The 26,160-nt window shown below is 44.1% G+C and overlaps 1 protein-coding gene across 3 annotated transcripts in view; it reads right to left on the bottom strand.

The window, feature by feature from the left end:
- The window catches only part of LOC109886375 (anoctamin-5), a 77,122-nt gene that overhangs the window by 15,324 nt on the left and 35,638 nt on the right, over positions 1-26,160 (bottom strand). For all 3 annotated transcript variants that reach the window (XM_031832953.1, XM_031832955.1, XM_031832956.1), the window contains 14 exons: positions 24,442-24,510; positions 22,677-22,799; positions 21,930-22,091; positions 20,862-20,981; positions 17,303-17,418; positions 15,155-15,289; positions 14,384-14,489; positions 13,795-13,855; positions 13,156-13,307; positions 9,634-9,708; positions 8,388-8,616; positions 7,027-7,202; positions 4,591-4,688; positions 3,845-3,975 (listed from right to left, as the gene is read on the bottom strand). In XM_031832953.1, the coding sequence (XP_031688813.1) occupies positions 3,845-3,975; positions 4,591-4,688; positions 7,027-7,202; positions 8,388-8,616; positions 9,634-9,708; positions 13,156-13,307; positions 13,795-13,855; positions 14,384-14,489; positions 15,155-15,289; positions 17,303-17,418; positions 20,862-20,981; positions 21,930-22,091; positions 22,677-22,799; positions 24,442-24,510 (1,753 nt within the window). The remainder of the gene's footprint in view (positions 1-3,844; positions 3,976-4,590; positions 4,689-7,026; positions 7,203-8,387; positions 8,617-9,633; positions 9,709-13,155; positions 13,308-13,794; positions 13,856-14,383; positions 14,490-15,154; positions 15,290-17,302; positions 17,419-20,861; positions 20,982-21,929; positions 22,092-22,676; positions 22,800-24,441; positions 24,511-26,160) is intronic.

Below are 26,160 nucleotides of genomic sequence, written 5' to 3'. Positions count from 1 at the left end.
CTCAATTTTATTAGAGGGTATGGCTGTTTCTCAATTCATCTTTCCTCGATTTCTTGCACCCCCTACAGTTTTCAAAACGCAAAGGGATGAGATACAACGTCCCTCCCTCAGATCTCCTCCTCAAAACATTTTAATAAGGAGGTGAAGAGAGAAGATACGAGGAATCAATGAAAGACTAATTGAGAAAGCGCCTACAGTGCATTCGGAAAGATTTCAGACCCCTTGACTTTTTCCACATTTTGTTATGTTACAGCCTTATTCTAAAATGGATTCAATAGTTTTTTTCCCCTCCTCATTGTCTTGGCTGTGTGCTTAAGGTTGGTGTCCTGTTGGAAGGTTAAACTTCACCCAAGTCTGAGGCCCTGAGCAAGTTTTCATCAAGGATCTCTCTGTACTTTGCTCCATTCATCTTTACTTCGACCCCCACAGCATGATGCTGCTGCCACCGTAGGGATTGTACCAGCTTTCCTCCAGACGTGACGCTTGGACTGGAGATGGGGCAGGAGGGGACGGCTGCTGTCTTAACGGCTCTGAACCAATCATGTTATTTTGTTTGTTTTTTTCGCGTTGTTCGTAACTTGTTTTGTACATAATGTTGCTGCAACCGTCTCTTATGACCAAAAAGAGCTTCAGGACATCAGAACTGGGATTACTCACCTCAAATTGGACGAGGAGTTCTCCTTCAATGAGTCGGACGCGAGGGATGTACTACAGACACCCGAACAGGCCCAGATCCCCGTGATTCGCTGGAAAAGGAAACGTAGGTTTCGCGGAAAGAGATCAGGATGCCTTGTGAGGATCAGGAGACGAGTGGCTAATCTGCCCTTCCCTTCCTTTCTGCTAGCTAACGTTCAATCGCTGGAAAATAAACGGGACGAACTGAAAGCACGTATATCCTACCAACAAAACATTAAAAACTGTAATATCTTATGTTTCACCGAGTCGTGGCTGAACGATGACATTAAGAACATACAGCTGGCGGGTTATACACTCTATTGGCAGGATAGAACAACAGCCTCTGGTAAGACACGGGGCGGGGGCCTCTGGTAAGACACGGGGCGGGGCCTATGGTAAGACACGGGGCGGGGCCTATGGTAAGACACGGGGCGGGGGCCTATGCATATATGTAAACAACAGCTGGTGCACGATATCTAAGGAAGTCTCAAGGTTTTGCTCGCCTGAGGCAGAGTATCTCATGATAAGCTGTAGACCACACTATCTACCAAGAGAGTTTTCATCTGTATTTTTCGTAACCGTCTACATACCACCGCAGACCGAGGTTGGCACTAAAACCGCACTCAATGAGCTGTATGCACCATAAGCAAACAGGAAAACGCTCTCCCTGACTGAGACTGTAATACCAACATGTTTCAAACTAGACCACCATAGTCCCTGTGCCCAAGAACACGAAGGTAACCTGCCTAAATGACTAGCGACCCGTAACACTCACTTCTGTAGCCATGAAATGCTTTGAAAGGCTGGTCATGGCTCACATCAACACCATTATCCCAGAAACCCTACACCCACTCCAATTTGCACACCGCACCAACAGATCCACAGATGATGCAATCTCTATTGCACTCCACACTGCCCTTTCCCTCCTGGACAAAAGGAACCATTATGTGAGAATGCTATTCGTTGACTACAGCTCAGCGTTCAACACCATAGTGCCCACAACGCTCATCACTAAGCTAAGGATCCTGGGACTAAACACCTCCCTCTGCAACTGGATCCTGGACTTCCTGACGGGCCGCCCCCAGGTGGTGAGGTAACCAGCCTAAATGACTAGCGACCCGTAACACTCACTTCTGTAGCCATGAAATGCTTTGAAAGGCTGGTCATGGCTCACATAAACACCATTATCCCAGAAACCCTTAGACCCACTCCAATTTGCACACCGCACCAAACAGATCCACAGATGATGCAATCTCTATTGCGCTCCACACTGTTCTTTCTGGACAGAAGAAACACCAAACACCACCGTTCAAACGTTTGATGTCACTGAGAAGTTTCCTTGTTTTTAGAAAGAAAAGCACATATCTTTTTGTTCTGTTTTGGTAAAAAGCAGAGGGATGGAGGCCTGGAGAAATGCAACCACTCTCACATTAATTGACAGAGCTATGGATGCAAGGATTGACCATTTACAATGTTTACAAACATTAGAGTAAAACAAGCTTATATTTTGGTTTCTGATGAGGTGGTACCAATGAACTAAGCTCATGAGGCATTTATAAAAGTAATATTTCTAAGTAATATTATCACTTAGAAATGACCTTGTTTTTGAAAGAAAAGCAAACATTTTTGTCCATTAAAATTACATCAAATAGATCAGAAATATAGTGTGGACGTTGTTAATGTTGTAAATTACTATTGTAGCTGGAAACAAATGTTATTTGTTATGTAATATCTACATAGGTGTACAGAGGTCCATTATCAGCAACCATCACTCCTGTGTTCCAATGGCACGCTGTGTTAGCTAATCCAAGTTTATCATTTTAAAAAGGCTAATTGATCATTAGAAAACCTTTTTGGAATTATGTTAGCACAGCTGAAAACTGTTGTTCTGATTAAAGAAGCAATAAAACTGGCCTTCTTTAGACTAGATGAGTATCTGGAGCATCAGCATTTGTGGGTTCGATTACAGGCTCAAAATGGCCAGAAACAATTAACTTTCTTTTGAAACTCATCAGTCTATTCTTGTTCAATATGATGTTATTTTAATGGAAAAAAAAGTAGCTTTTCTTTCAAAAACAAGGACATTTATAAGTGATCCCAAACGGTAATGTATGTGAGAATGCTATTCATTGACTACAGCTCAGCGTTCAACACCATAGTGTCCTCAAACCTCATCACTACGCTAAGGACCCTGGGACTAAACACCTCCCTCTGCACCTGGATCCTGGACTTCCTGACAGGCCGCCCCCAGGTGGTAAGGGTGGGTAACAACACATCCGCCACGCTGATCCTCAACACGGGGGCCCCTCAGGGATGTGTGCTCAGTCCCCTCCTGTACTCCCTGTTCCCTCATGACTGCACGGCAAGGCACGACTCCAACACCATCATTAAGATTGCTGATGACACAACAGTGGTAGGCCTGATCACGATGAGACAGCCTAGGGAGCAGGTCAGAGACCTGGCCGTGTGGCACGAGGACAACAACCCCTGACAGAGATGGTTGTCCTTCTGGAAGGTTCCCCAATCTCCACAGAGGAACTCTGGAGTTCTGTCAGAGTGACCATTGGGTTCTTTGTCACCTCCCTGACCAAGGCCCTTCTACCCCGATTGTTTAGTTTGGCCGGGCGGCCAGCTCTAGGAAGAGTCTTGGTGGTTCCAAACATCTTCCATTTATGATGGAGGCCACTGTGTTCTTGGGGACCTTCAATGCTGCAGACATTTTTTTGGTACCCTTCCCCAGATCTGTGCCTCGACACAATCCCGCCTCGGCGCTCTACGGACAATTCCTGCCTTGCCTTGGTTTTTGCTCTGACATGCACTGTCAATTGTGGGACCTTATATATATAGACAGGTGTGTGCCTTTCCAAATCATGTCCAATCAATTGAATTTATCACAGGTGGACACCAATCAAGCAGTAGAATCATCTCAAGGATGATCAATGGAAACAGGATGGACCCGAGCTCAATTTCGAGTCTCATAGCAAAGGGTCTGAATACTTATGAAATAAGATATTTCTTTAAAAAAAAAAGTTTTTTATAAATGTGTAAAGAAAAAATATATACTTTAATCAATTTTAGAATAAGGCTGTAAAGTAACAAAATGTTGAAAAAGTCAAAGGTTCTGAATACCTTCCCGAATGGTCTGTGTGTCCCTGGCTGCATTACTCACCCATCTCCAGGTACTCATAGAAAAGACCCAGATGGCTAAAGTTCTGCAGGTCATGATCCTGCTCCCAGCGGCTGTACAGGCTCTCAGGGTGGCTACGGGCTTTGCGGCTCCCCCACCAGTTCAGCAGCCACCTGGAAGTACCAACACAGTGGTCAGAGGTACTGCTCTTCACATTTGTGGCTAGAATGTATAGAAAACTAAAAAAAGGGGGGGCAGAATCCTAAATTGACATCTGAATGCTCAAGTTTTACCGCAAATCTTTTATTATTATTATTATTTTATTTGACCCCTTTTTGTGTTTTCCATTTGTTAGTAGCTACTATCTTGTTTCATCGCTACAACTCACGTACGGGCTCGGGAGAGACGAAGGTTGTAATTCATGCGCAACCCAACAAAGCTGCACTGCTTCTTAACACAGACAAGGATATCCCTACCGGCCAAACCCTCCCTAACCCGGACGACGCTGGGACAATTGTGTGTCGCCCTACGGACCGGTCGCGGCCGGTTACGACAGAGCCTGGGCGCGAACCCAGAGTCTCTGGTGGCACAGCTGGCGCTGCAGTACAGCGCCCTTAACCACTGCGCCACCCGGGAGGCCAAATCTTTCATTATTAACATCAATACGTGATTTACCCTAAAGTCCAAAGTTAAGTCAGAGTAAAAACACAACTTAAGTTAGGTATTGGCCGCAAGACGACATGTTTACAGACCTTAGGTATGGTGACAATGTCAGGATGAATACTTACGGAACCAGAGCTTCCTGGATGTTACCCCACACCTGTTTGCCTGCCATCACTATGACCAGCTGAGTGGTCAGCTCAATGAGACAGCCACCAGGATCACACTGAGGAAGGACAGACGTGTGGTCAAGTCAAGTCCAGGTTTTCATCTTCCTCACAGCGGGCAATACTGGTTGCATGGTCAAGTTGTACTGGTTGTATGATAAAATTTTTAGCTAACGTTTTTTTTTTTTTGCAATCAGGAAAAATATGTCTATCTGGTTGTAACCAGGACTCGATAACAACCCAAGTACGACCTTTTGACCTCCTTATGAATTGACGTCTTAAACAGGTTGTAACAGAGACCAGTTGGTTGTAATCTCGTTAGTAGACACTAGGTACTCTACACTAGGTGCCCTACACTAGGTACTCTACACTAGGTGCCCTACACTAGGTACTCTACACTAGGTACTCTACACTAGGTACCCTACACTAGGTACTCTACACTAGGTACTCTACACTAGGTATTCTACACTGGGTACTCTACACTAGGTACCCTACACTAGGTATTCTACACTAGGTACTCTACACTAGGTGCCCTACACTAGGTATTCTACACTGGGTACTCTACACTAGGTACTCTACACTAGGTGCCCTACACTAGGTACTCTACACTAGGTACTCTACACTAGGTACTCTACACTAGGTATTCTACACTAGGTACTCTACACTAGGTACCCTACACTAGGTACTCTACACTAGGTACTCTACACTAGGTATTCTACACTGGGTACTCTACACTAGGTACCCTACACTAGGTATTCTACACTAGGTATTCTACACTAGGTACTCTACACTAGGTGCCCTACACTAGGTATTCTACACTGGGTACTCTACACTAGGTATTCTACACTAGGTATTCTACACTGGGTACTCTACACTAGGTATTCTACACTGGGTGCTCTACACTAGGTATTCTACACTAGGTATTCTACACTAGGTATTCTACACTGGGTACTCTACACTAGGTATTCTACACTGGGTACTCTACACTAGGTATTCTACACTAGGTACTCTACACTAGGTATTCTACACTAGGTACTCTACACTAGGTACTCTACACTAGGTATTCTACACTGGGTGCTCTACACTAGGTACTCTACACTAGGTACTCTACACTAGGTACTCTACACTAGGTACTCTACACTAGGTATTCTACACTAGGTGCCCTACACTAGGTACTCTACACTAGGTACTCTACACTAGGTACTCTACACTAGGTATTCTACACTAGGTATTCTACACTGGGTGCTCTACACTAGGTACTCTACACTAGGTACTCTACACTAGGTATTCTACACTGGGTGCTCTACACTAGGTATTCTACACTGGGTGCTCTACACTAGGTATTCTACACTAGGTATTCTACACTAGGTATTCTACACTGGGTGCTCTACACTAGGTACTCTACACTAGGTACTCTACACTAGGTATTCTACACTGGGTGCTCTACACTAGGTATTCTACACTGGGTACTCTACACTAGGTATTCTACACTGGGTGCTCTACACTAGGTACTCTACACTAGGTATTCTACACTGGGTGCTCTACACTAGGTATTCTACACTAGGTGCTCTACACTAGGTACTCTACACTAGGTATTCTACACTAGGTATTCTACACTGGGTACTCTACACTAGGTACTCTACACTAGGTACTCTACACTGGGTGCTCTACACTAGGTATTCTACACTAGGTACTCTACACTAGGTACTCTACACTAGGTACTCTACACTAGGTACTCTACACTAGGTACTCTACACTAGGTATTCTACACTAGGTGCCCTACACTAGGTACTCTACACTAGGTACTCTACACTAGGTACTCTACACTAGGTATTCTACACTAGGTATTCTACACTGGGTGCTCTACACTAGGTACTCTACACTAGGTACTCTACACTAGGTACTCTACACTAGGTACCCTACACTAGGTGCCCTACACTAGGTACTCTACACTAGGTACTCTACACTAGGTACTCTACACTAGGTACTCTACACTAGGTACCCTACACTAGGTACTCTACACTAGGTACTCTACACTAGGTACTCTACACTAGGTACTCTACACTAGGTACCCTACACTAGGTACTCTACACTAGGTACTCTACACTAGGTACTCTACACTAGGTACTCTACACTAGGTACCCTACACTAGGTGCCCTACACTAGGTACCCTACACTAGGTGCCCTACACTAGGTGCCCTACACTAGGTACCCTACACTAGGTACTCTACACTAGGTACTCTACACTAGGTACTCTACACTAGGTACCCTACACTAGGTGCCCTACACTAGGTGCCCTACACTAGGTGCCCTACACTAGGTACCCTACACTAGGTACTCTACACTAGGTACTCTACACTAGGTACTCTACACTAGGTACTCTACTAGGTACTCTACCTCCTCGTTCCTCAGCTTGCTCCAGCCGAACATATAGATGTAGTCTCCGGGACGGCCGACGAACTTCCCCTTGAAGAAGGCCACGTAGAAACAGGAAGAGTAGTAGTTGACGAACTGGAACAGAAACATCTTCACTGTCAGCTTGTTCTCGTACTCCAGGTGTGTTTTGGGGATCTCTGAGGGGAAAAAAAAAGCAACATTCACAACGAGGAGAGGCTACAATAAGGAATTGATCCGTCTATCGTAAATCAGCATTCGACTCACTAAAGCAGGGCTGCGATCGTCTTCTTCTTTTTTTTACGACGTCGTTCGTATTTTCGTGGTCAGGATGCAAACACAATTTTGCTATCGTCTTTATCTGTTTGTAAGCTGACTTAAAACAACAATCATTCTCTCTGCCCCTCTTCTTACCCCTCCCCCTCTTGTTACCCCTCCCCCTCTTGTTACCCCTCCCCCTCTTGTTACCCCTCCCCCTCTTGTTACCCCTCTCCCTCTTGTTACCCCTCCCCCTCTTGTTACCCCTCCCCCTATTGTTACCCCTCCCCCTCTTGTTACCCCTCCCCCTCTTGTTACCCCTCCCCCTCTTGTTACCCCTCCCCCTCTTGTTACCCCACGCCTACATCTTACCAGTGATCCAGACGGCTACTCTCTATCTTACCCATGTCAGTGATCCAGACGGCTACTCTCTATCTTACCCATGTCAGTGATCCAGATGGCTACTTTCTATCTTACCCATGTCAGTGATCCAGATGGCTACTCTCTATCTTACCCATGTCAGTGATCCAGACGGCTACTCTCTATCTTACCCATGTCAGTGATCCAGATGGCTACTCTCTATCTTACCCATGTCAGTGATCCAGACGGCTACTCTCTATCTTACCCATGTCAGTGATCCAGACGGCTACTCTCTATCTTACCCATGTCAGTGATCCAGATGGCCACTCTCTATCTTACCCATGTCAGTGATCCAGATGCCCACTCTCTATCTTACCCATGTCAGTGATCCAGACGGCTACTCTCTATCTTACCCATGTCAGTGATCCAGACGGCTACTCTCTATCTTACCCATGTCAGTGATCCAGACGGCTACTCTCTATCTGACCCATGTCAGTGATCCAGATGGCTACTCTCTATCTTACCCATGTCAGTGATCCAGACGGCTACTCTCTATCTTACCCATGTCAGTGATCCAGATGGCTACTCTCTATCTTACCCATGTCAGTGATCCAGATGCCCACTCTCTAGCTTACCCATGTCAGTGATCCAGACGGCTACTCTCTATCTTACCCATGTCAGTGATCCAGGCGGCTACTCTCTATCTTACCCATGTCAGTGATCCAGATGGCTACTCTCTATCTTACCCATGTCAGTGATCCAGATGGCCACTCTCTCATACATCACGTTGAGGATCATGATGATGACAAAGTTGATGCAGGAAGCGGTGACTGAGGTGGCGAGCTGCGGGGTGATGAGGGAGCCCACCATGTGGATGTTATTGGTGGGGCTGTCCTTCATGATGCTGGCAAACGCAGCGTACACCGCCAAACGGTAGGCTATCACTCCGATGATACACGCTATGATCAGGGAGATCTGAGGCAGAGGAGGGGATTGGTGAAGAGAGTGTAGAGAGTGTACATAAGTGTACATAAAGGGACAGATACAATTCAGGAAGTTATGTGAAATTGAAATGAAACTGAATTGACTGAATTTGAAAAATGGAAATGAGGCCAAAAACCAGACAGTGCATTTGACACGTACTAGTAGAATTAGAGAAGGTTTCACACACAGACACTGACAAATCACCACCACATCAACAAAGAATGAAATAGTAAAGAGTCAAAACAATGCCATCAAAAAAAAAAAACACTAAAGTATGGTGCACATGCTTATAAAAAATCATGCACATTCAGCACACAGTTTCGGATCCACAAATACTGTAAAAGTATCTCTCAATACTATTTCCAAACATTTTCTATAATGTTCTGAGAAATATGGAAGATTTTGTTGGTGAGGATAAGGAGTGATGATGATCATATGAAGAAGACACTGATGAAGAGGAAGGTGAGGAGAGGAAGAGGAGACAGGAGGAGGGAGAGGAGGAGAGGGAGGAAGAGGAGACAGAGGAGAGGAAGAGGAGGAGACAGGAGGGAAATAACAAGAAAAGGAGGACAAGAGGGAGGAGAAACTAGAAGAGGAGAGAGAGAAGGGAGCTGAGAACAAGGGATGAGGAAAATGACAAAGGAGGGAGTTGAGAATAAGGGAGGAGGAATATGAGGAAGGAGGGGGCTAAGAACAAGGGAAAGGATTATGAAGGAGGGAGATGAGATGAGAACAAGGGAGGAGGAAGATGAGAACAAGGGAGGAGAGATGAGAACAAGGGAGGAGGAAGATGAGAACAAGGGAGGAGAAAGATGAGAACAAGGGAGGAGAAAGATGAGAACAAGGGAGAAGGAAGAAGAGAACAAGGGAGGAGGAAGATGAGAACAAGGGAGGAGGAAGATGAGAACAAGGGAGAAGAAAGATGAGAACAAGGGAGGAGGAAGATAAGAACAAGGGAGGAGGGAGATGAGGGAGATACAGAGTAGACTATCATTAATAAATGCTCACCCAGAATATGACGGTGGCTCCAGACAGGAATGTACGAGCACACTGGGATTTTGCGGGAAAGTATGGTTCCATCTCCTACAACACCGTAACCAAGCAAAGCAGGGACAACATGCACAGTCAGTCACCATGGTTACCATTCGGCTACTGGTGAAGACATGTCATACCAGAGTTGGGTTCAATTCCATTTCAATCAGTAAACTGAAATTCAGATTCCAGTTTTTCCTCATATGGGGAAAATTAATTTTAATGGAATGGAACCCCAAACCCTGTGTCATACTTCGGACCTGACCCCAGACCAGTTCACTGACCCACTGTAGCCCTTTCCTGGTGAATCCATGCTTTAATTAGCCAGGTCCCAGAGATAGTGAACGTCTATGGTTCTGGTCATTGTCGTGACCATTGCCATGGCATTTGGCTCTTACAGCAGAACCAGATCTGGACCACCAGGCTATTAAACACAACCACAACTCTGTTTTAGCTTTGGAACAGCTAGGTTTCCATGGTTACCAGGTAAAACGCTGCAGTCAGCTTCAGACATCTTCCATCCAGACGTGAGTAAGTCAACACAAGCCAGGCCTGCCAAACCATCTCTCCACATCACAACAAACCGCCATTCCTCTCCCCTCTGTGCCAGTCTTACCCACAACACCACAGTGGCCCAACACAGGAGCACTTTGCCCACTAGATCAGCTGCCGTCCTGTCAAGGACCCACTCCTCCTCCTATAGTACATTTACAGACAGGTAGGGTGAGGAGGTGGAGGGTGAGGATAGTGAGGATGAAGATGGTGAAGATGTGGAGGGTGAAGATGGTGCAGATGTGGAGGGTGAAGATGGTACAGATGTGGAGGGTGAAGATGGTGCAGATGTGGAGGGTGAAGATGGTGCAGATGTGGAGGGTGAATATGGTGCAGATGTGGAGGGTGAAGATGGTGCAGATGTGGAGGGTGAAGATGTGGAGGGTGAAGATGGTGCAGATGTGGAGGGTAAGGATGTGGAGGGTGAAGATGGTGCAGATGTGGAGGGTGAGGATGTGGAGGGTGAAGATGGTGAAGATGTGGAGGGTGAAAATGGTGCAGATGTGGAGGGTGAAGATGTGGAGGGTGGGGATGTGGATGTGGAGGGTAAGGATGTGGAGGGTGAAGATGTGGATGTGGAGGGTAAAGATGTGGAGGGTGAGGATGTGGAGGGGGTTTATGTGGAGGGTGAGTATGTGGAGGGTGAGGAGGAGAAGGGTAAAGGTGTGGAGGGTGAGGATGTGGAGGGTGAAGATGTGGAGGGTGAAGATGTGGATGTGGAGGGTAAAGATGTGGAGGGTGAGGATGTGGAGGGGGATTATGTGGAGGCTGAAAATGTGGAGGGTGAAGATGTGGACGGTGAAAATGTGGAGGAAGAGGATATGGAGGGTGAGAAGTTGAAGAGTGAAAATGTGGATGCTGAAAATGAGGGTGAAAATGAAGTTGTGGAGGATGAAAATGGTGAGGCTGAAAATGGTGAAGATGAGGACGTGGAGGATGAAGATGTGGAGGGTGAGATGTGCAGGATGAGGAGGTGAAGAGTGAAAATGTGGATGGTGAAAATGTAGAGGTTGAGAATGGTGAGGATGTGGAGGATGAGGACATGGAGGATGAAGATGTGAAGATGTGGAGGGTGAAGATGTGGAGGGTGAGATGTGGAGGGTGAGAGATGTGAAGGTTGAAGATGTGGAAGGTGAGGATGTGGAGGGTGAAGATGTGGAGGGTGAGGATATGAGGGTGAAGATGTGGAAGGTGAAGCTGTGGATGGAGGGTGAAGTAACTCCCCTCTTTATCCATGTCCTACTTGTCTTTTATCAGTTTGTCTAAGCCTCTACGTTACTCAATTTGATGAACAACTAAGCTTCATCAGCAATGTTGTTGGTAGCCAAATCCAGACATAAACATATGTATCTAGAATATATACTGTAGTGAAATAATCACACTGTGTTATTTGTAAAGCATTCAACAATGTAATGCACAGAAACAATATGGTACCACGAGCCCCTGTGTATGGTAACATGAGCCCCTAACCCCTACACCCTTAACCCCTACACCCTTAACCCCTAACCCAGTGTTATGATGCAGGTAAGTGATGGTAACACAAGCCCCTGTGTAACGCGGTTGAGTCTGCGGCTGGTACACTTGGTCTCGTAACTCCAACCCCACGCTAAACCCTAACACTACGCTAAACCCTAACCCCACGCTAAACCCTAACCCTAACCCCAACCCCACGCTAAACCCTAACCCTATGCTAAACCCTAACCCCAACCCCACACTAAACCCTAACCCCAACCTCACGCTAAACCCTATAACCCTAATCCCAACCCCGCGCTAAACCGTAACCCTAACCCCACGCTAAACCCTAACCCCAACCCCACGCTAAACCCTATAACCCTAACCCCACGCTAAACCCTATAACCCTAAACCCAAACCCCACGCTAAACCCAAACCCCACGCTAAACCCTAACCCTCTGGCCGTAACATTAACCCCAACCTCACACTAAACCCTAACCCTTAAACCTAACCCCAACCCCACGCTAAACCCTAACCCTTAAACCTAACCCCAACCTCACGCTAAACCCTAACCCTTAAACCTAACCCCACGCTAAACCCTAACCCAAACCACACGCTAAACCCAAACCCCACGCTAAACCCAAACCCCACGCTAAACCCAAACCCCACGCTAAACCCAAACCCCACGCTAAACCCTAACCCTCTGGCCGTAACATTAACCCCAACCTCACGCTAAACCCTAACTCCTAAACCTAACCCCACGCTAAACCCTAACCCCAACCCCAACCTCACGCTAAACCCTAACCCTTAAACCCTAACCCCACGCTAAACCCTATAACCCTAAACCCAAACCCCACGCTAAACCCAAACCCCACGCTAAACCCAAACCCCACGCTAAACCCTAACCCTCTGGCCGTAACATTAACCCCAACCTCACACTAAACCCTAACCCTTAAACCTAACCCCAACCCCACGCTAAACCCTAACCCTTAAACCTAACCCCAACCTCACGCTAAACCCTAACCCTTAAACCTAACCCCACGCTAAACCCTAACCCAAACCACACGCTAAACCCAAACCCCACGCTAAACCCAAACCCCACGCTAAACCCAAACCCCACGCTAAACCCAAACCCCACGCTAAACCCTAACCCTCTGGCCGTAACATTAACCCCAACCTCACGCTAAACCCTAACTCCTAAACCTAACCCCACGCTAAACCCTAACCCTTAAACCTAACCCCAACCCCAACCTCACGCTAAACCCTAACCCTTAAACCTAACCCCACGCTAAACCCTAACCCAAACCCCACGCTAAACCCAAACCCCACGCTAAACCCAAACCCCACGCTAAACCCAAACCCCACGCTAAACCCAAACCCCACGCTAAACCCAAACCCCACGCTAAACCCAAACCCCACGCTAAACCCTAACCCCTAAACCCTTAACCCCTAACCCAGTGTTATGATGCAGGTAAGTGATGGTAACACAAGCACCTGTGTAACGCGGTTGAGTCTGCGGCTGGTACACTTGATCTCGTACTCTGGTCGTAGTTGAAGCTGCTGCTGCTCTTCCTCAAAGTCCACCAGGTCCCACTCGTACTCCAGCCGGGCCTGCCGACGCTTCCAGAACTCCAGGAACAGAGTCACTGCAGAAGGACAGGGTGAGGAGACAGAGTTAGGCCAAAAGGAGACTCTGTGGAAAGGCTTGGTAGAACTTCATTCTTTTTACTAGCAATAGTTTAGCATTATGTTAGATATCACTCATCCCTTCAGTGTCCTCTATATTCAGTAGCAATTCACCAACATGACAGAGCATTCATACAGGTGAGGCTGTAGGCTAGGTACACTCTCCGTGTCGTATGTTTGGCGAAAGGTCGCCGGTTCAAATCCCTTAGCCGAAACGATGGAAAAAATATGCCGATGTGCCCTTGAGCAAGGCACTTAACCCTAATCGCTGTTGTAAGTGACTAAAATGTAAAACATGTAACTGTAAACAGGTCCTGACTTCAGGCTAGAGAGGTTCCGCTGTTATAAAATACAATAGTACTCCAAGAGAATGTCTGTTTTCCAGTTGTAGCTATTGGCAGCTGCCACTAGGGGGCACTCATGCACAGTTACAGTACTGTCACTTACCCCAAATCCCCATGAATATGGCAAAGAAAACTGTCCCCACATTGTCAAACATATGCGATTGCTGAAAGAAGAAAAACCAGAGTAAGTTCATAGACAAAATAACGTGTCTTAAAAGAAGAAAACACGAGGATGATGTTCAAAAAGTCCGTAGAGATATGTGTCTACAAATTGAACACATTTCCATTTATTTTAATTTTTTACATTTAACCTTTATTTAACTAGGCCAGTCAGTTAAAAACATTTTTTTTTTTTTTACAATGACGGCCTACCCCAGTCAAACCCAGATAACGCTGGGCTAATTGTGCGCAGCCCTATGGAACTCCCAATCACGTCCAGTTGTGATATCAATCAATCAATCAATCAATAAAATGTATTTATAAACCAATTTTTACATCAGCTGATGTAGTGCTATACAGAAGTGCTATACAGAAACCCAGCCTAAAACCCCAAACAGCAAGCAATGTAGATGTAGAAGCAGCCAGGATTCGAACCAGAGATGCAATGCCTTAAACCGCTGCGCCACTCGGGAGCCCTAAAACAATGACTATCTTTATATCGTCACAGTGCAAAGCCTGGGTGGACTTCTTACCCAGGACGAATTACACGTTGAGTTGAGCTTCCAGTAGCCACACGTCTTATCACACAGCGGACACATGATAATGTTGCCTCCAATCTCCTCACTGCAGATTTCTTTACTGAAACAACGAAGTTTGATGGAGAAGGACATAAGAAAGAGATTTCAAAGCAATCTAAATGATAGCGTCATGATGTCTGGTCAAAAGATGTTACAACACCTACTCGATCAATACATTTTTTATTTTATTATTGTCTACATTGTAGAATAATAGTGAAGACATCACAACTATGAAATAACACATATGGAATCATGTAGTAACCAAAAAAAAGTATATAAAAGATATTTTGATTTGTTTAACACTTTTGTTGGTTACCACATGATTCCATGTGTGTTATTTCATACAGTTTTTGATGTCTTCACTATTATTCTACTAATGTAGAAAATATGAAAAAATAAAGAAAAACCCTTGAATGAGGTATGTGTTTTCAAAACGTTTGACCGGTAGTGTAGGTCTAACTGTATCAAAACATATGAGCTACATTCTCAGCCACCTTAGCTAGAGTCCCAATCATTGAACGTATCAATCTGTCATCCACGGACAACGTACAAATGTATAATAGTTACACTAGATACTGCTTGCACCAATAATCCTCTCAGATCAACAAGAGCGCCTAGGGGATAGGAGCTAGGGGCTCACACAAGGGGGATAGGATCTAGGGGCTACACTACACAAATGTAAGGGGCTAGTGGCTAGGGGTTGAATTGTGATTCAGGGGCCCTCACCTCCAGACGTTGTCATCGAAGGTGAACAATCCATAGAGAAAGCAGATCAGGCCGACTACCGCAGCGAAGAACAGCATCTCAGTGTAGAAACCCAGCCAGGCAAAGTAGATCCCAATCTTCTCCCCGTAATACTTCCTGTTATGGGAAATACAATCAATCAAACATCTTCTCCACGTAATACTTCCTGTTATGAGAAATACAACACAACAAATCAAACATCTTCTCCCCGTAATACTTCCTGTTATGGGAAATACAACCAATCAAACATCTTCTCCCCGTAATACTTCCTGTTATGGGAAATACAACCAATCAAACAACAACAATCAGGTTGTGAACTCCAGGTCAGGTCTATCTAGTGTCTAAAAATAATGGGCAGACACAGTTACAGTTAACGACCTGGGCACTGCAGTTTACTTTTAAAGGTGAATTCAGCTTGCAGAGTTTACAGCAATCAAGATCTCTGGAAATATACTGTAAGGTCTGTCACTGTACGTAGGGCGTTCATGTACGTTGGATTATACAACTGGTGGGTCTAAAATCCCTATTTACTCTGTTCCATCTGACTGCGCAATCCACTGTATCAGCAGCCCAGCCAGGCAATTTATAAACTGGATCTCCACTATAAAAAGCATACAGACATTATCTCACATTTCTTTTAGACTAATATTTCGTTTTCAACAGCAGAGATCAACCTTGCTGTCTGTCTCTCCGACATTTGCAATAATGTTTCAATACTCAAATTCGATCTCCCGCTGTCCCATAGTAATGAAAGTGTCGGTAGTCGGGATGGAAAAAAAATCAAATCAAATGTTATTTGTCACATGCGCAGAATACAACAGGTGTAGAACCTTACAGTAAAATGCTTACTAACAAGTCCTTAACCAACAATGCATTTTAGAAAATAATAAGTGATAAGAAAGTATTTACTAAATAAACTGACATAAACAGAAATAAATAAAATGAAAAAAATAAGAAAATAGAAAAATAACAAATAATTAAGGAGCAACAATAAATTAACAGTAGTGAGGCTGTAGACAGGGGGTACTGGTATAGAGTCAATGTGCGGGGGCACAGGTTAGTAGAGGTCATTGAGGTAATATGTACATGTACATATTACATGTTTGAAATGCTTGGAACGTGGAACCTCAACACGAGGTGAAGAAAATAACTCACCTCCCAGACTAGACCAGGACATCACCAGGCTGCAGCTGCTTGTGTAAAGTGGGTCAAGCCGTGACTATCAACACGAGGTGGAGAGAGGAGAAAACTCCTCTCTCGGACATTCACTGGTATGGCTGATTAGCCGTAATATGCTGTGTTAGTCCGCTAGGGACTTTTTTTTGTTTATTCTGCAGATCCAAGAAGGTTACGACTATTCAGAATGATGATATGATAAGAGGTAATGATTAATACGTTGACTGTTTTATGGATGGGATATGTAAAGACCCTTAGAGTTTAAAATCGGGAGATGGTAACAATTTAAACAACCGCTCTCGTGGTGCCCCAAATTCGTAATGAGTTAGTTGTTACATGATTAGTTTAATCAGGTAACAATTAAACATATTTAGTTGATTCAATATATAACAGTCATCAGATTAATGAAAGTAAAGTCACGACAAAAGAATCAGCTCTACCATTTAGCTCAGTGCGGATGTTGCCTGTAATCCATGGCTTCTGGTTGGGGTATGTACAGTACATATTGTCACTGTGGGGTCTAGGTCATTGATGCACTTATTGATGAAGCCAGTGACTGATGTGGTGTACTCCTCAATGCCATCGGAAGAATCCTGGAACATGTTCCAGTCTGTGATAGCAAAACAGTCCTGTAGTTTAGCATCTGCTTCATCTGACCACTTTTTTATAAACCGGGTCACTGGTGCTTCCTGCTTTAATTTTTGCTTGTAAGCAAGAATCAGGAGGACAGAGTTATGGTCAGATTTGCCAAATGGAGGGCGAGGGAGAGCTTTGTACACTTCTCTGTGTGTGGAGTGTTGTATTGTGTCTTGTCGTGTTGTGTTGTGCCGTGTTGTGTCATGTTGTGCCGTGTTGTGTTGTGTGGTGTCGTGTAGTGTCGTGTTGTTTCATGTTGTGTCGTGCCGTGTTGTGTCATGTTGTTTCGTGTTGTGTCGTGTTATGTTGTGCTCTCACCGTATCAAATTGAGAGGCTGCTCTTTGAAGAAACTGAAGAACCGGGCCCAGTGTTTGTAGAGGCTGAATCTCTCACTCTCACTGTTGGGGTCTCTGGATGCCTTCCAGTAGCGAGACTGTAGACATACAGAGAGAAAGATGTCATTAGAGCCATGACCCTACTGGATACATGTCATTAGAGTCATGGTCCTGCTGGATACATGTCATTTATAGAGTCATGGTGCTACTGGATACATGTCATTAGAGTCATGGTGCTACTGGATAGATGTCACTAGAGTCATGGTGCTACTGGATAGATGTCATTAGAGTCATGGTGCTACTGGATAGATATCATTTATAGAGTCATGGTGCTACTGGATACATGTCATTTATAGAGTCATGGTGCTACTGGATACATGTCATTAGAGTCTTGGTGCTACTGGATACATGTCATTTATAGAGTCATGGTGCTACTGGATAGATGTCATTAGAGTCATGGTGCTACTGGATAGATGTCATTTATAGAGTCATGGTCCTACTGGATAGATGTCATTAGAGTCATGGTGCTACTGGATAGATGTCATTTATAGAGTCATGGTCCTACTGGATAGATGTCATTTATAGAGTCATGGTCCTACTGGATAGATGTAATTTATAGAGTCATGGTCTTACTGGATAGATGTAATTTATAGAGTCATGGTGCTACTGGATACATGTCATTAGAGTCATGGTGCTACTGGATAGATGTCATTAGAGTCATGGACCTGCTGGATACATGTCATTTATAGAGTCATGGTGCTACTGGATACATGTAATTTATAGAGTCATGGTGCTACTGGATAGATGTCATTAGAGTCATGGTCCTGCTGGATACATGTCATTTATAGAGTCATGGTGCTACTGGATACATGTAATTTATAGAGTCATGGTGCTACTGGATAGATGTCATTAGAGTCATGGTCCTGCTGGATACATGTCATTTATAGAGTCATGGTGCTACTGGATAGATGTCATTAGAGTCATGGTCCTGCTGGATAGATGCCATTTATAGAGATGTCATTTATAGAGTCATGGTGCTACTGGATAGATGTCATTTATAGAGTCATGGTGCTACTGGATACATGTCATTTATAGAGTCATGGTGCTGCTGGATACATGTCATTTATAGAGTCATGGTGCTACTGGATACATGTCATTAGAGTCATGGTCCTACTGGATAGATGTAATTTATAGAGTCATGGTCCTACTGGATAGATGTCATTAGAGTCATGGTGCTACTGGATAGATGTCATTTATAGAGTCGTGGTCCTACTGGATAGATGTCATTTATAGAGTCATGGTCCTACTGGATAGATGTCATTTATAGAGTCATGGTCTTACTGGATAGATGAAATTTATAGAGTCATGGTGCTACTGGATACATGTCATTAGAGTCATGGTGCTACTGGATAGATGTCATTAGAGTCATGGTCCTGCTGGATACATGTCATTTATAGAGTCATGGTGCTACTGGATACATGTCATTTATAGAGTCATGGTGCTACTGGATAGATGTCATTAGAGTCATGGTCCTTTGATGCATGTCATTTATAGAGTCATGGTGCTACTGGATAGATGTCATTAGAGTCATGGTCCTGCTGGATTGATGTCATTTATAGAGTCATGGTGCTACTGGATACATGTCATTTATAGATTCATGGTGCTACTGGATAGATGTCATTAGAGTCATGGTGCTACTGGATAGATGTCATTTATAGAGTCATGGTGCTACTGGATACATGTAATTTATAGAGTCATGGTGCTACTGGATACATGTCATTAGAGTCATGGTGCTACTGGATACATGTCATTTATAGAGTCATGGTGCTACTGGATACATGTCATTAGAGTCATGGTGCTACTGGATACATGTCATTTATAGAGTCATGGTGCTACTGGATAGATGTCATTAGAGTCATGGTCCTACTGGATACATATCATTTATAGAGTCATGGTGCTACTGGATAGATGTCATTAGAGTCATGGTGCTATTGGATAGATGTCATTAGAGTCATGGTGCTACTGGATACATGTCATTAGAGTCATGGTGCTACTGGATACATGTCATTTATAGAGTCATGGTGCTACTGGATACATGTCATTAGAGTCATGGTGCTACTGGATAGATGTCATTAGAGTCATGGTGCTACTGGATACATGTCATTAGAGTCATGGTGCTACTGGATAGATGTCATTAGAGTCATGGTGCTACTGGATACATGTCATTTATAGAGTCATGGTGCTACTGGATACATGTCATTTATAGTCATGGTGCTACTGGATAGATGTCATTTATAGAGTCATGGTGCTACTGGATAGATGTCATTAGAGTCATGGTCCTACTGGATAGATGTCATTAGAGTCATGGTGCTACTAGATAGATGTCATTAGAGTCATGGTGCTACTGGATACATGTCATTAGAGTCATGGTGCTACTGGATACATGTCATTTATAGAGTCATGGTGCTACTGGATACATGTAATTAGAGTAATGGTGCTACTGGATAGATGTCGTTAGAGTCATGGTGCTACTGGATAAATGTCATTAGAGTCATGGTGCTACTGGATACATGTCATTTATAGAGTCATGGTGCTACTGGATAGATGTCATTAGAGTCATGGTGCTACTGGATAGATGTCATTAGAGTCATGGTGCTACTGGATAGATGTCATTAGAGTCATGGTGCTACTGGATAGATGTCATTAGAGTCATGGTGCTACTGGATAGATGTCATTAGAGTCATGGTGCTACTGGATAGATGTCATTAGAGTCATGGTGCTACTGGATAGATGTCATTAGAGTCATGGTGCTACTGGATACATGTCATTTATAGAGTCATGGTGCTACTGGATACATGTCATTTATAGAGTCATGGTGCTACTGGATGCATGTCATTTATAGAGTCATGGTGCTACTGGATAGATGTCATTAGAGTCATGGTGCTACTGGATAGATGTCATTAGAGTCATGGTGCTACTGGATAGATGTCATTAGAGTCATGGTGCTACTGGATACATGTAATTTATAGAGTCATGGTGCTACTGGATACATGTCATTTATAGAGTCATGGTGCTACTGTTCATCCATAACATGCGTGTCTCACATCCAAAGGTGATGTCAGTTTTGTTATAGAGAAAATGCTTGGATCAGTTCAATTACAAATGAGCTTCAGTCGCAGTAGCCACATATCCAACTGTCCTCTAAACAGGGAATTATTGTATGAAACACAAAGAGAGCACATTGTGCACAAAAAAAACCCCATGTATTTCACTTTCCTTTCCAGTAAAGCGATGGTGCGAAGATCCTGGCAATCAAGCCATTTTTCAACTTCCCCCAGAGTCAGAATCAGATGAACTCATCTTTATGTCTCTCGCCGAAAACTACCTTTAAAGTCATTTATACCTCACACACACTATGCCTTTAACGACTTCACAGATACTCAATGGCACATGTGCATACCATTAGGCACAACAAGAGCCCAGAGGGCAACGCTGTTTTAGCCGCCAGAAGAAAGATCACTGTTATACAGTAGCTTCTTACATCATGTAGTGGGAAGGCAGCCCCGTAGGTCCCGTTGTTGAGCAGGCGCTTGATGCCCTTCTTGTTCTTGTCATCACTGTCCTCCTTGTAGTACGCACAGCGGGCCAGGATATAGTACACCTGGAGGAGGAGAGGTGAAAGGTAATTTAGTACACCTGGAGGAGGAGAGGTGAAAGGTCATTTAGTACACCTGGAGGAGGAGAGGTGAAAGGTCATTTAGTACACCTGGAGGAGGAGAGGTGAAAGGTAATTTAGTACACCTGGAGGAAGAGAGGTGAAAGGTCATTTAGTACACCTGGAGGAGGAGAGGTGAAAGGTCATTTAATACACCTGGAGGAGGAGAGGTGAAAGGTAATTTAGTACACCTGGAGGAGGAGAGGTGAAAGGTAATTTAATACACCTGGAGGAGGAGAGGTGAAAGGTCATTTAATACACCTGGAGGAGGAAAGGTGAAAGGTCATTTAGTACACCTGGAGGAGGAAAGGTGAAAGGTCATTTAGAACACCTGGAGGAGGAGAGGTGAAAGTTTAATATTATATTAATTCATTTTAGAAGCCACTATATTTACAGGATTACCTTGAATGGCTACATTTAAAACTCTGATAAGAAATAAGTGTTACGACGATTCACTTGATGCTCCTAGAATAAACCCTAATGACAGTCCACTTGATGCTCCTATAATAAACCCTAATGACGATCCACTTGATGCTCCTATAATAAACCCTAATGACAGTCCACTTGATGCTCCTATAATAAACCCTAATGATGATCCACCTGATGCTCCTATAATAAACCCTAATGACGATCCACTTGATGCTCCTATAATAAACCCTAATGACGATCTACTTGATGCTCCTATAATAAACCCTAATGACAGTCCACTTGATGCTCCTATAATAAACCCTAATGACAGTCCACTTGATGCTCCTATAATAAACCCTAATGACGATCCACTTGATGCTCCTATAATAAACCCTAATGACGATCCACTTGATGCTCCTATAATAAACCCTAATGACGATCCACTTGATGCTCCTATAATAAACCTAATGATGGTGCAGTACTTACTATCCTGTTGCGGACAGAGGGAGGGAAGAAGGTCTCCTTGTCATCGATAAGGAAGAAGTCGATCTTTTCCTTGTTGAAGGGTGAGGTGAAGTAGTCTGGTTCAGGATTCATAATGTGGTTCGGTAGACGGAAGGGAGTGAACAGCCAGTTCATGGGAATGTCCTGGTGGAAGAGGAGACTTTAAGAATGGGAATCTTTATCATTTTACATTCCTATCCTGAGTGCTAGTTTTACATTCTTATCCTGAGTACTAGTTTTACATTCCTAAACTGAGGGCTAGTTTTATATTCCTGAGTACTAGTTTTATATTCCTAGCCTGAGTACTAGTTTTACATTCCTAGCCTGAGTACTAGTTTTACATTCCTAGCCTGAGTACTAGTTTTACATTCCTAAACTGAGTACTAGTTTTACATTCCTAGCCTGAGTACTAGTTTTACATTCCTAGCCTGAGTACTAGTTTTACATTCCTAAACTGAGTACTAGTTTTACATTTCTATCCTGAGGGCTAGTTTTACATTCCTAGCCTGAGTACTAGTTTTACATTCCTACTGAAGCGTGACGGCCAATTGTGTTTGACTTGACAATGAAAGCAATGGAGTTAGCAAGAGCACAAACAGATCTTCCCTACAGTCTACAGAAATTTGTCCTGACGAGATTTTTCCTTTCAGTTTTGCGATTAGAACCCGGGAACCCTCTGGTTGCTGGCTCGCCTCTCTAACCACTAGGATACCCGGCTGCCTACTGTACCTTGTGGGCGGGGATGTCGTTGGCCTTGAAGGGAACCTTGATCTTGAGGACATCGGCATAGGTGGCTAGCACATCCCATGGAGTGTGGATCTTCACATAGTATGTCTTACCATCATCTGACTCCTGATTGGAGGAGAGAAATGGAGAGATGAATGGAGAGATGTGGAGATGGTGAAATGGAGAGATGGTGAGATGGTGTGATGGTGAGATGGAGACATGGAGACGGAGAGATATGGAGATTTGGAGAGATTTGGAGAGATGGTAGGATGGTGACATGGTGAGATGTGGAGATTGAGAGATGGTGAGATGGAGACATGGCAAGATGGGGAGAAGGAGAGATTTGGAGAGATTGTAGGATGGAGAGATCAAGAGATGTTGAAGGTGTTGGGATGGAGAGATGGGGTGATGTGGCGATGGAGAGATGTTGAGATGGGGTGATGTGGAATGTGGAGATTTGGAGAGATGGTGGGATGGAGAGATGGAGAGATGGTGAGATGGGGAGATGGAGAGATGGTGAGATGGTGAGATGGGGAGATGGAGAGATGGGGAGATGGAGAGATGGGGAGATGGAGAGATGGTGAGATGGGGAGATGGAGAGATGGAGAGATGGTGAGATGGGGAGATGGAGAGATGGTGAGATGGGGAGATGGAGAGATGGTGAGATGGAGAGATGGTGAGATGGGGAGATGGAGAGTTGTGGAGATGGGGAGTTGGAGAGATGTGGAGATGGAGAGATGTGGAGATGGACAGATGTGGAGATTGACCGGCAGAGAAACAGACAGAGAAACAGACAGAGAAATAGACCAGAGAAACAGGCAGAGAAATAGACCTGAGAAACAGGCAGAGAAATAGGTAGATAATTAGACCAGAGAAACAGGCAGAGAAATAGACCAGAGAAACAGGCAGAGAAATAGGTAGATAATTAGACCAGAGAAACAGGCAGAGAAATAGACCTGAGAAACAGGCAGATAAATAGGTAGATAATTAGACCAGAGAAACAGGCAGAGAAATAGACCAGAGAAACAGGCAGAGAAATAGACCAGAGAAACAGGCAGAGAAATAGGTAGATAATTAGACCAGAGAAACAGGCAGAGAAATAGGTAGATAATTAGACCAGAGAAACAGGCAGAGAAATAGACCTGAGAAACAGGCAGAGAAATAGGTAGATAATTAGACCAGAGAAACAAGCAGAGAAATAGACCAGAGAAACAGGCAGAGAAATAGACCAGAGAAACAGGCAGAGAAATAGGTAGATAATTAGACCAGAGAAACAGGCAGAGAAATAGACCAGAGAAACAGGCAGAGAAACAAAGACAGACAAAGTCATATCAGTTCCACCCCCAGGTGGTGAGAAAGAGTAATGGTATCCCGCAATACAAAAACAGAACAGTCTGTCCCTGTAAGGTCCAATGGTGTTATTCACTAACCTGGTCCCAGATCAGTTCATGCTGCATTACTAACTTCTATGGTTCAATGGTGTTATTCACTAACCTGGTCCCAGATCAGTTCATGCTGACCATAACTTGGTTTATCTAACTGAATGAATCGTCAGAGCAAGAATCTCACCATAACTTGGTAATATCTAACTGAATGAACCGTCAGAGCAAGAATATCACCATAACTTGGTAATATCTAACTGAATGAACCGTCAGAGCAAGAATATCACCATAACTTGGTAATATCTAACTGAATGAACCGTCAGAGCAAGAATATCACCATAACTTGGTTTATCTAACCGAATGAATCTTCAGAGCAGGAATCTCACCGATTGATCCTCTGTCTCCAGCTCCAGACCTGCCTTCTTTAGGTTAGCTTCGTACTCCTTCCGCCTCTCCTGTTGAGAAACACAACAATAAAGGAGAGGAACTTAACTAGCAACGGTCATCGAAAATTGTTAAAAGGTTTTTAAAACAACTCTAATAAATGTAATAGTTAGAAGACACCTATCTAAAAAAATAGTTAGATTGTTTCCAAGATATAATGTCACTATAATCCCAGTGTTCATTTTCATACATTTTCTTTCATTTCAGCGCATCTAAGTTTAACTGTATTCAATTATAACTTTTTTTTTCTTTCTTCAATCCCACAAATAACATGTACACTCATCAAAAATAAAAGTCATCTTTCTTGTGATGTAAGTGTGGAGAAGGTGCGTTAAATCCCTGACTAAACTTTAGAGTTCATACAGACTCAAAGACAATGTATCCCATTGAGCCCATGTCAGCCATTACCGGGGTGTGTGTGACGGGTCATTGCGAACATCTCCGTGGTGGTAACGTTAACGGGGGGGGAAAACATCAGGCACAAGGAAGAGTATAAAAGAGTTGGGAAGAGTCAAAGGAAAGCAATCAATCCCAGCCAGATGTAAAGTGATACGTGGATTTTGCATCCCTCAAACACAGCAAATACTGCTGAAAAAGACAGACCCTCAGGTGGGCGGGGCATGCACGTTGCTATAGAAACACACGGTAATGGGGGGTTTATCTGTTTTGGCACTAGAAATACAACTTCCTCCATCAATTTCACTGCTTTGTCATCTGCATTTATCATACAGGAAGAGGGCCTCAACTTTCCTGTTACCACACATCCAACTATAACATTCTAGGAATAGTGACTGTGTTTGTGTCTGTGTCTGTGTGACAGTTCCTGTCCAGGCCTAGGGTCAGTATGGTGGGCAGTGAGTGTGGTGACTGAGTGTGAGGTTCAGAACAGACAGACACAGCAGAGCTCTGCGTTATATTGGCATCGAACATGTCACCCTCCCTAGGAGAGGGGGTGACCTTGATAATTTATTGTTAAAATGAGAGGCTGCCTGGATCTTTAACTTAAAGACCCTCGCTCCCTTCGGTCTCAACATAGACTTTGATCTGAAGCCATTCTTGTGATTATTGTGACTTTGCCATTGTAATTGTTTGTAAGCTTGTGTAGTCTAAAATGAATCTATGATCGAATGTTATCCATTTGTTGTTTGTATGCTGCTTTTTCTATGCCATTTTAATATTTGAGAAATTAACCAATGATATTAGGCCACTCGTGGCCATGATTACAGACACCTGTGTGTCTTGACACTATATAAATGAGTCATCCCGCAGTGTTTGTGATTGTACCCTGATGAAGACAGCTTGGCTGTCGAAACGTTGGTAAATTAACATTTTTGCATCTGAGCTCCTAGAGTGTGCGGCTCTCTTTCATTTTCAAGTGTTCTACTCCGTTAGCCAGCACCTCGCCTAAATAGGTGTTCTACTCCGTTAGCCAGCACCTCGCCTAAATAGGTGTTCTACTCCGTTAGCCAGCACCTCGCCTAAATAGGTGTTCTACTCCGTTAGCCAGCACCTCGCCTAAATAGGTGTTCTACTCCGTTAGCCAGCACCTCGCCTAAATAGGTGTTCTACTCCGTTAGCCAGCACCTCGCCTAAATAGGTGTTCTACTCCGTTAGCCAGCACCTCGCCTAAATAGGTGTTCTACTCCGTTAGCCAGCACCTC

The sequence above is a fragment of the Oncorhynchus kisutch genome, linkage group LG10 (assembly GCF_002021735.2).
Source record: "Oncorhynchus kisutch isolate 150728-3 linkage group LG10, Okis_V2, whole genome shotgun sequence".
Taxonomy (NCBI): domain Eukaryota; kingdom Metazoa; phylum Chordata; class Actinopteri; order Salmoniformes; family Salmonidae; genus Oncorhynchus; species Oncorhynchus kisutch.
The sequence above is the reverse complement of the archived record's forward strand: the minus strand, read 5'-3'. Positions and strand labels throughout refer to the sequence as shown.